General features: G+C 35.6%; 1 protein-coding gene across 1 annotated transcript; it reads right to left on the bottom strand.

Moving 5' to 3' along the window:
• Positions 1 to 264: 264 nt before the first annotated feature.
• On the bottom strand, positions 265 to 3,273 carry LOC123867665 (inositol polyphosphate 1-phosphatase). Its single transcript, XM_045909838.1, has 4 exons — positions 2,722 to 3,273; positions 2,259 to 2,403; positions 1,484 to 1,680; positions 265 to 923 (listed from the first exon to the last, which is right to left on the bottom strand). Exons 1-4 carry the CDS (start codon positions 3,164 to 3,166, stop codon positions 682 to 684), a joined length of 1,029 nt encoding a protein of 342 aa, XP_045765794.1. The 5' UTR covers positions 3,167 to 3,273; the 3' UTR covers positions 265 to 681.
• Between the last annotated feature and the right edge of the window lie 8,063 nt (positions 3,274 to 11,336).

Here is an 11,336-nt window from a genome sequence, read left to right as displayed (position 1 = left end):
GGTACAGCATCTTATTTGATAATAAAATTAATTACTCAACTTGGTTCACTTTTTTTTTTCCTTTAAATCTGGCTTTACTCTGATTAGCCAATGTCAAGTTTGTGATATTTTCAAGTTATTGAATTTATACAAGTATGGACTCCGTCTGCGCCGGCGCCCGCCGACATACGCGCGGCGCCCCTTTAGAGCGCTTCCCAGTCAGTTCCACCACCAAAAAACACCAACTAACACAAAAACCAGCCACTCTTAAAAAAAAAAAACACTCCAAACAAGCACAGCACGCGCGCCAGCAAACGCCATCACAGACAAAGTCCCTGGTTCACTTTGACATACAATTGATAATGAAAACAAAACACGGAGGAGACTTACAAGGGCGCGCTGCCGCCACTATTAGTCACTAAATCTTTACTCCTCTCTGCAGGTGTGCATTGGCCTTAAACTTTATCAATGACAAACACTTATCAAATGCATAATTAATTAATGAGATCAAAAATTCAGGTACATAGCAAAATGGAAAAAACCTAATTATATTCATTTTAAGCATAATCCATATTATATTCTTCTGGACATAAATTTAATACACTTTTTTAAAGAGATAAATAACTTACTTAACAGCTAATGACTAAAAACAACCGACTAAAGCAGAAATCCATATACATAACAAACTGAATGTTGTTGTACTTAGGACAGTTTATGAAGTATGCTTTTTATTTCATGTAAAACAGCTTCATTTATGTAAGCTATGACTCCATCCTTGTTACAATATTCTTTTGTTTGAAGATCTTTACCGTCGTTGTATGTGATTGGCTCATGATTTTTGTAACACAATACATTACCACCCCTTGCAAGAACTATGGCATGCGGCGCACATGTGTCCCAGCGATAAGTTGTTCCCTGTGAGACAATGTAGGCAGATGCTTCACCTGTAAGGTAACACATGGTCAACACAAACGGATAAACAAATGATATGATGTTATCAATAAATCCATTGTGAGCTGTGAGCTATAAGTTCTTTTAGACTAATTGCTGGCTTCATTTGGGTGGAATTTTCTCAAAATCAGTAGGGTCTATATCATAGAAAGAACTTAGGTTAGGAACTTAGGATTCAGCGGTTAGAGCTGTATGTTAAATGTCTGTCAGTTTTTCTCTTTGGATTATACTAACTGACCCACTCTGGCTTTGCTAAAGTAGTTTTTTTTTGAAAATCTCCTTTAAATTTGGATAAATCCTGAAACATTTTCCTTCATTTTCAACCACAAGGTCAAATACCAATATTCATAAATATTAACTTGAAAAATGTTGGACTTTGATCCCCTTTTCAACCACCTTGGGAGTGAATTTTCAATATTCAAAGATTTTGACTTTGGAAATAGTAACTGATTATTTCAAAAATGTGCATTACGCGCAGACTAGTCGCCCGGTGACTCGCGATTGTGCGTAATGGCTCTTTAAGTATTAATTTTAATTGAAACTTAATCCATACCAAGGGCTACTTTCATTAGCTTATGACCAGCACCAGGAAGAGATTTTACAACCCATCCAGCAGCTTTAAACTTCTCCATAATTTCTGGTTTTTCTGCACCACTCATAAGGACTACTTTATCTTCTGAATTCTGGATATCTTCAGAGCTTAAGTTAAATTTTCCATAGTGCAGACCCCATACAATATGGCCTTTTCCACTGAAAAAAATAACATTCTCATATTATAATTGTCCTTGACTACTACCTTGAAAACTAAAAATCTACATAAGACAGCAAAATTAATGTTTCCATTGTAGCTGTATTGTCACATTTATTGTTGCTCTTGTGTCATACAGCTTAGTAAACTATGCAATAAATAACACAACACACCTCCAGAGTGGAGTGGAGCCAAGGTACAGTATTTTTTAATACAAATCAAATACAGCCTGTTAACTTTGCTATAATATTAAAATTGATATAAAGAGAACATAGCATGGAGTTGAACCAAACCTCTCAAATCAATATGCAAACTAAGATATCACATGCTTTAAGTCATTTACTATTATCACATACTGGATGATGCCTATATTTCATCTGTGTGGATATATTTTTATAAAACCCCATAGGAACCACATTTTTGTGGAATAAAAAGTAGCTTATGTGTTAATCCAAGGTATGATCTATCTCCATGGCCAGCTGAATCCATCCAGTAGTTTTTGTGTGAAAGAGTAACAACCATACACACACACAAACTTTCACCTTTATAAAATTAGTGTAAAATGTGATGCAATGCTTACTTGTTATAAAAAGGTTGATTGATAACTCCAATCACAGGCTCACCAGTGGACCTCAAATAGGCGCCAATCAGTACTGTCACACAAGGGAGACCATGGCCAGGTTTAGCATCACCTCTAACTCCTGATATGAACTCTGCTGTAGCATCTGTGTGTCATAATTAGTGATCAAAATAGGTACGAGTATAAATCACTATGAAAAAATGAAGCACTACGAAAAAGATTAGAACTAATACTTAGTTAATCTAGTCTAGACTCTAGAGAATGTGTACAACCAAATTAGCACCTATCAAAGTATTTAAACTTTCACACTCTTGAATAATGTCTCACTAATTGAATGAATATCTTTAGTATTACCTATTGCCCACTACACTGTAACCTTAAAACTTTTGTAAAACATGTATTTGCAATATATAAATTATAATTATGATTATGATTATTTACTATAAAATCAATTAAATCATACCAATAGGATCTATCCATACACCTATATCGCTAGTGTCAATGAAAGGCAGATCAACTGGTAATGAAGGCAAATTATCAAATATGTCACTGTGAGCTGCTTCTGCCATTCTTCTGGCGGTTATCAGTGGTAGTGCACCGCTAAGTAATCGAGCAGTGCTCTCGATGGTACCTTGTAACCCTATTGTTACACCGCCAATTTCGGGGCACTCTTCACCTCTAACGTGACCATTAAGCTCGGGAAATTGCGAAATTATCACCGCTTTCGCACATTCCTGTGCCAAAACATCGGCAACAGTCTTAAAATCCTTATCAAAACGAGTGTTAGCTTCCGTTCCGCACTTTTCGGCGACCAGTAAAGTTTCAGCGCTCGAATTCTCGCAACATGATCTGGCTATTCGTGCAGCCTTTTCTGAAGCTTGTACCAAAACTTTTAATATATCAGCCATAGTATTTTTAGAAATTTTAATCTAATTAAAAAATCTCATCAATGCAAATGGATTATGGAAAGATTTCAGTGATTTCAGATATCAGCCAAAGAGTATGCAGCACAGCAGGGTATCAGATATGAGATATCTCATATCAAAGAGTATGTAATCACCACAGACCACGAATCCTACGTTTTATTTTTTATACTTATATCCAGTAATCAGATACATAGACGTAGTAATTTTCTGTATATAGAATAAGCAGTGTTGCCAACTCTTTAAAAACGTTTGTCACCACTATGACGCAGTTGAAAAGTCGCCAGATGCTACCATGAAAAATATTAAAAGTTTTCTATTGTCTTGACTTGTCGCTGAAATCAGAATAGAAATCCAATACAAAATAAATTACTTTTATTTATAACTATTTATTTTTATAAAATCAAATCTTTTTAAGTAATGCACTAACTATATGGCTTTCGTCATAGTTACCTTCAATACTAAATTTAAAACCGAAAACTAAATAAAAACTCCTAATATTCGCGTATTATATTCCTATCCCAGAGGCTTATTGGGCACAGATGACAACTGTGCCCAACAGAAGAAAGCTAATCTATGATAAAGGCAAAAAAAATGTTTTTTTAATCACTCTTTAAAGCTTTTCCATTCACTTAACCTTGATTCTTTGTCTAAGAGTAGGTACAAGTTAGCTGTATTGACAGTGATCTCCATTTCGTTTAGCATAAAGTCCAATTTCTAATACAATTATGCTAAGCGGAAAAACGAGCCGAGCGAGAGGTCTATAAATTGGATTGTGTCACTGTCTAATGGATTGCAAGCATAAAAAAATATTTTCTATGGTACGAATTATGATGTAGCTCACAAAGTTCTTATTCATTGTTTATTTAATTTCAAACAACAAGATTACTTTCTTTTGTTTTCGCAGTAATTTTCATACCGTTATCTTTATTTTATAATGTCATTAAAATATCATTTAGTTTAAAAAGTATTATAAATATTTTTTTAAATTAATAGGATGACAACACTGGATGTCAAGCAAAACAATATGGCGAACATTCTGTACTATACTATACAGAAGTAGTAAGGTAACCATAATTTGATTGTTTAATGGAAGTGTTTTTTTTCTGTTTATCGATAGATTTCTCAAAAATGAAGACTTAAGGCAAAAATGGATCGCTGTCGTTCCAGGAAATATCACCAAATATTCGGCAGTTTGCGGAATGCATTTTAAAGCGGAAGATTTTGCTACGGCTTCGTGTGCACTGAATTTTTTTTAAAAAGAAACGCTGTACCATCAATTTTCCCAAAAGTATGCCTTGCTTACAAACTTCCTAAAACTGTTTAGGACCTAAACACATGCACCAGATTATACAAAATAATTTTACTTACCTATATTATAGGTACCCATACTTAACATGACTGGTACTTTTTCGCAGAACAAAAAAAAATTGAATTTCTCTACTTTTATAACTACAGCGCGGCAGACTATGGCCTAAACCTTTATCATTCTGAGAAGAGACCCGTGCTCAGTAGTGGGCGGCGATGGGTTATCATGATGATTCATCCTCTCCTATAATCCGTCAAATGTCTTACATTATCAAATCGTGTTGTCACCCTAATAGAAAGGGACACAATCCAATTTAGCGCTATCTCAATAGGCTCGTTTTTGGTGTCTCAGTGCACAATCTAGTTTAGGTAGCATGTCTCTGATTGACGTTGACAATTGACACAATTTTTTCCCCTTAAATTGCTTTACGGCTCTGGGTTCTAGCTTTGTAAGACGATATAACCTTACAGTAAAATAGGGTTTTAGAAATACGGTCGTTTTCTATATATTTCTGCCTTGGCTTGGGGCCCCCTAGCTAGTAGTGTTAATTATATTATATTCTCCATACTGCGGACTATAGGTTCGCCGTCGCGCGCGGGCTTGATGTCAGGTCCAGTGGAGATCTCCGCGCGTTCCGTTTTTCCTTTTGAGGTACGGAACCCTAAAAACCGGCCAAGTGCGAGTCAGACTCGCGCACTGCGGGTTTTTTCGTACCTACTACAGAAGTAGTAAAACGGTAAAAGAATCACTTTTCTTAACGAACCGCAAAACTAACTTTGTTTGCAGAGGTTATTGCTAGTATGAAAACTATTCTTACTAGTTAAACTGCCTCTGACAGGAGTCGAACCTCAAACCTCCCGCTTATAAAATCATAGTATTGCAGCAGCTACCGGCGCGTTCAGCGTGATGTCAAAGTCCTGTAATTTGTACTTAAATGATTTAGGCATTACGCAAAGGATTACGAACCTATTTGTCTCTAGGCCACCACGGCTTATAACATCAGGAATTGAGTCTTATCAAATAGAGCCAATACTGCTAGAAGTTAAACGATGCCAGCGGCTTCGCCCGCATGGATTTAGGTTTTTGAAAGTCCCGTGGGAAGTTTTGATTTCCAAGACAAAAATAGCCCATCCGTAGTAGCCTGCCCCCGAAATGCAAGGAATGTCGGAACCAAATTATATATACATATATATATAAACTTATATTATATATATATATATATATATATATATATAAACTTTCGCCTTTATAATATTAGTGTGATAATAACACCACAGACAAGCGAGTGTAGGTATACCTACATTTCGAAAGGTAGGTATTTTGAATGTTAATGAGTCAACTATCCAAACCAAATATCCTCGCAACTAAAAATCGCAGGTCCTTAGTTGCCCTGAAGGCAATCCTCGAACAACTATCACCCTTGAAGGTTCAACGTTAATTGAATGGCAATATTGACCTTGCAATCCAAACTTATTTTTATTTTTACATATACTTACTCAAAAAGAAGCTGACCATTACGAGAATAAAATAACAGAGGTTTTTTTTGATATAAGTGTAGGTATGTATATAAAGAAAAAAAAAACCGTAGAAACGGACGTGTAAGTACCTAACCTACTTAGTATCCGAATATGGAATTTAGCAGGTCGAAGCCCTTGAAAGTTGGCATCCTAGATTGATTGGCAACATTCCTCGCAAACCAAACTTTTTTGTTTTTGATAAATTCCAACAAGATAAAGTTTTTTTTATTTTTTAAAAAAGAATATTAGCCATGCTAATCATGACTGATACTCCCCTTTCCCCTCCAATTAAGCGTAAAGCTTGTGCCAGGAGTGGGTACGACAATAGTGCAACGGGTGGGGTTTGAACCGCCGACCTTTCGGAATTCAATCCGTTCCTCAACCGTTGAGCTATCGAGGCTCTAAATTTGGTCCATTTTTTTCGTATAAAATGTAGCCTATGTCACCCGGATCCTTACGACGAATCGATTCATTGATTAAAATCGGCTCAGTAGTTTAGGCGCTACGGTGGAACACACAGAATCTGGATACAAACATACATACATAGACTGTTAAAATCATTACCCTTCCTTTTGGCTTTGCCGCATTCGGGTAAAAAGAAGCTGATCATCTAAATCTTAGGAAAAGATGACTGACTGACTGACTGAACTATCTACGCACAGCTTTAACTACTGGAAGATCGGGCTGGGCATACAAATTGGATACTTTGGCAATATTATGTGACGTTAGGCATCGGCTAAGAAAGAATTTAAAAAAATTAAATCCCTGCGGGGGTAAAATAGGGGCGAAGTTACGGGCATAAACTAAATAGGTAGTTATTACAATAATAAAATTAACAAAAGTTTTTTCCGTAGGAACGCGACGCGACGGTATTATAAGCTTAAGATTATTCTCAATTTAATGCTTATGTAAATCTCAGCAAAAAACTTTAGAAAAATAAATCTCATGAAGTAAAATTAGTTGAACTAACTATTCTAAAAGGCTCTTGATAAAAAAACCTTATCTACTTTGCTAGCCTTCCATAACAATAAAATTAATTAAAAGAGTTTATTAACCTACTTAATTAATTTGGCGGTGCTATGCAAATGTATATTTTTATTTCGAAAACGTTGTGTGTTGTTGTTGCCCACGAAATTAAAGTTTAATTTAGTTTTTTGCAATTTGTAAACTAATACGACAAAGTAGGCTTATTGGCATTCTAATAGCGCCAATGGCAGTATCATCTCCACAGGTTTGTATAAAAATCTTTACTTGAAAGTGTCCAGTTTAAGAAATTAGTCAAGAAACACAAAACTAATTAAATTGGCGATAGCTTAAATGATAGCCAATTCATAATATCACGAACCGAAAGAATAGGTACTTACAAATTGAAAGTACTTAGGTATCTGGATAATAGTTGTAGGTACCTAGGTACATACCTATTGACTATTTTGCATTATTGTTTTATCTTTAAATTTTGGTTGTTTCGAATGACGTCGAAGTATACTTAAATAAATTAATATTCTCTTGTTTCATGGCCAAAGAAGGAGATTATTATATATTCCGATGGTATAAAAATATGAAATAGTACATATTATTAGCATTATTATTTCTTTATTTATACAGGTGTTAAAGTGGATTGACGTAAATTAGTTTCCATGTGAATTATACTTATTCTTATTCTTATATAAACAAGATCGTATCCAGGAATTAAGAAATAATTTTGGCGGGGGAAGGGCGGGGGCGGGAGTCATCAGGGTATTTTTAACTAAACCCTCTCATGAGAACTTGATCTTGATGACATAGTTCCTGGTAGGTACAGTAAAATTCTATCTTTGAATTTGTAGATACACAATTCAATTATTGCAAACATTAGGACAAGAGCGTAGCCCAATTTTTACCCGACTGCGGCAAAGCGAAAAGGTTACTCCTGTCTCCTTGGCTAATCCTCTACTTGTCAGTGAAAGTCTCGTCAAAATAGGTCCAGCCGTTCCGAAGATTAGCCCGTCCAAACAGACAGACAGACAGACAAAAATTTTAAAAACGTCTGATTTAGTTATGGTATTGTTCAAATAACCATAGGAGCTTAATATGAGGTAGTTATTTCGAAATTACAGACAGACCCTCCAATTTTATTTATTAGTATAGATTTAGTATGCTTAGCTAATGTCTCGGGTGCCCACAATGCCTAAGTAGGTTTTTTTGCATAGCGTTAGCATCTAGATTTTAGAGTTAGGATGCTAAAGATATAATTTTATGTTCTTTTTAATTATTTGGGTACATTTTGTGTGGGCGAGTTGGTCCAAACCGGCGACACGCGGTCTCCTTATCAAATATAATTACCTACCATTTAGAGTTCTGCTACTTGGACACTTCAAAAGAGCAACCGCCGAATTTCTTGCTGGTTCTTCTCGGTAGGAACGGCATTCCGAATCAGTGGTAGATTATTTTGACGATTCAAAAGCACTTGTAAAAAGTTTATTTGAATAAAAATAAATTCCATTCTATTCTAAGCGACGCGACGGCAGTGACGCGCGACGGTAATAATTTGTACTCACAAGGAACTGTATCAAAGCGTTCACCCTGTCGAGTACCAACGCGTCAGGAGCTACGTACCGTTGCTGTTGCAATTAGCAGTTCAGTGTGACGTGGGACAGTGCGTTGTTACCCGACTGCGGCAATGCCAAAAGGAAGGGTTATGATTTTAGCAGTCTATGTATGTATGTATGTTTGTATCCAAATTCTGTGTGTTCCACCGTAGTGCTTAAACTACTGGGCCGATTTTGATGAATGAGGTTGCAATTTATGCGCTGTGAAGGTCTGGGTGACATAGGCTATATTTTATACAAAAAATAGACCTAACGGATGTTACATCAAAAAAAGTGGAGGTCTCCAACAATTTTTTTCATCCCATTTATTCGAAAAGGACGAGTTGGTTCGCCTTTATGTGCACCCAAAGGTGGTGTTTTCTATTTTTTTGAATTTGGAACATCTTAGTGTTCAGCGCCAAAGAAATCGAACGCAAACAAATATTGTTTGAATAAAGTCTGGGTGGTACGACGGCCCATAGTCGCGCCGCCCAGCTGAGTAATTACAAGTGTAAATTAAAAATTTTCAACACCCCCGACAAATCATTTTCAAATAAATAATTATGTATATCTAGGCAACGTCCATCTTGACAGCTTGACATTTGTCAATTGACACTTGAATATTATGAACCTAAGGGTTATCTAACCTTCTTTTCTACAAGAAAACTAGAAAATAGCTGATAACTTTTAAACGGCTGAACCAATTTTTTTGGATTATAGCTAAGAACACTCTCGATCAAGCCACCTTTCAAACAAAAAAAACTAAATTAAAATCGGTTCATTCGTTTAGGCGCTACGATGCCACAGGCAGATACACAGATACACAGATACACACGTCAAACTTATAACACCCCTCTTTTTGGGTCGGGGGTTAAAAACAAATTAAAAACGCGCGAACTACAGCCCGCGTTTTCGTCAATTTTCACGGATTGTTAGAAATTCATGGTTTTGTTTTGCAAGTGTAAATATAGGTTTTTAGTTGTTTTATTATTATATATGTACTATTTAATTTCAGTTTAGTTGTAACTTATTAAATAATAATATTAGATACTTACAATAAAATATGAGGCGCGCCTTTTATTTCCTTATAGAAGGTGATGAAAATTAGAGTGTATCACTCGGGCGCAAAATATATTTTTGGCTCGGGCGACGTACTTTGAATCCCTCGCTACGTTCAGGATTCTACTCTACAATCCCTCACTTTGCTCTGGATTCAAAAAAGCACCTTCGCCATAAAAATATTATTTTGCTGCCTTATGATACAATCTACTATTTCCTATTGTATCGAGTGAGATATCAAATGAAAGAGGAGAAAATTCTGAGCTCATGAATAATTAAAGTGTACAACAACATTAAAATATACCAAGCGACAGAAAAGCAATTTTACTCTAATTTTTCAGCGTTTATTAGACGATCGCAGTCGGGTTTTAGTTTTCAACTTTTGGACACATCGCACACGCGTATGAGTGCCTTCAGCGTAACGTCATAACGTCCAGCATTCCGCGTAAGTAGTTTCCACGAAGCTGCCCTCGAGCTTTGAGTTTGTCTAAGCCTTAAAACACGTAGATAAATGACTGTTGCGTGAATTATAAGTGTTGAAATATTTAGTTCTGTCACATTAATATATCTTATTGAGAGTTTACGAAAGTTATAATATTATGGCTCAAGGTTTCTTTCGAAGTGCTATTCAGACGAAGTGTGCTATGGTTTTGCTTTTATTGGTTGCACCATTAGTTTATTGCATTTACTTGATAATAATTTAATATTTATAGAGCAAGAAAAATAACTTGAGATTTTTCATAATAAGCATTTATTTTCTTAGGGTCAAGGCAAAGAAGTGTCGCAATTCGCATATAGTGGTAGAGACTAGAGATGCGTCAACTTGGTTCCTGAAACGATAGGTAGGTACCTCTACCTACCTACTCAAAAAATTTACATAGAATATCTACCAAACTTTATTTTTAATACTTGCTTAGACATTAGGTATAAAAAAATACTAATTATGTTAATAATATTTTGAGCTATTTTTTTATCCCGGAAAAAGTTCCGACGAGATTTTTAAAGACCTAAACCCACGCGGACGAAGTCGAGGGTAGATATCAGCTTGTTTGCTGTAATCCGCTTATTGATACAATCGTCACTTTGCAGGTCTACATTTCTTGAGGATGCTCTGATGGATATCGGAGTGAAACGTGCGTCCAGTGTATTTGGTGGCCGACTTTTCCTGCATGTTTAGCAGTGGGAGGGTGGGCAGTGCATATCGCACGTTGCATGTTGCACTATACAGAATTTGCCTAGCTAAAATTTAGACTATTATAGGTCATAAAGTATTATAAACAGTTAGTTTGAAAAACGGAAGCCGCAAAGGCATTCAAAGATAAGGGCATGGGCAACTCTAATCTTTGTCTAAACATAGTCTTTGATAGGCCTAGCGTACGTAGATAAAAGTTAAAACAATATATAAAGTTAAAACAGCCATGTTAATAAGAAAATATTAGTTTTAACTAGTATGAGAGGAAATAATTTTGGTAGGTAAATAGGTAATAGGTATCCTATGCAACCAAAGTAAATAAGATTAATAAAATTAAAAGTGTTCAAGAAACAATGTGGCAACAATTTATTTTTTACGAAGAAAGACTGGAAAAAAAAAAGATTCCGACGAATTGAGAACCTCCTCCTTTTTTCGAAGTCGGTTAAAAATTTTATTTTGTATAGGTAATTATTGCGGTGAAATAGAAATTAGTGTCGAACGGATAGGGTTA

The sequence above is a fragment of the Maniola jurtina genome, chromosome 8, assembly GCF_905333055.1.
Source record: "Maniola jurtina chromosome 8, ilManJurt1.1, whole genome shotgun sequence".
NCBI lineage: Eukaryota > Metazoa > Arthropoda > Insecta > Lepidoptera > Nymphalidae > Maniola > Maniola jurtina.
The sequence above is the reverse complement of the archived record's forward strand: the minus strand, read 5'-3'. Positions and strand labels throughout refer to the sequence as shown.

What these genes read in the sequence shown, in the direction of transcription:
- LOC123867665 (XM_045909838.1), bottom strand. Translation starts at nt 3,166, where the DNA reads ATGGCTGATATATTAAAAGTTTTGGTACAAGCTTCAGAAAAGGCTGCA. An exon ending in AATCAACCTTTTTATAACAA is followed by an intron (nt 1,681 to 2,258) that starts GTAAGCATTGCA and finishes TATTTTTTTCAG; the next exon opens with TGGAAAAGGCCATATTGTAT. An exon ending in GCTAATGAAAGTAGCCCTTG is followed by an intron (nt 924 to 1,483) that starts GTATGGATTAAG and finishes GTTACCTTACAG; the next exon opens with GTGAAGCATCTGCCTACATT.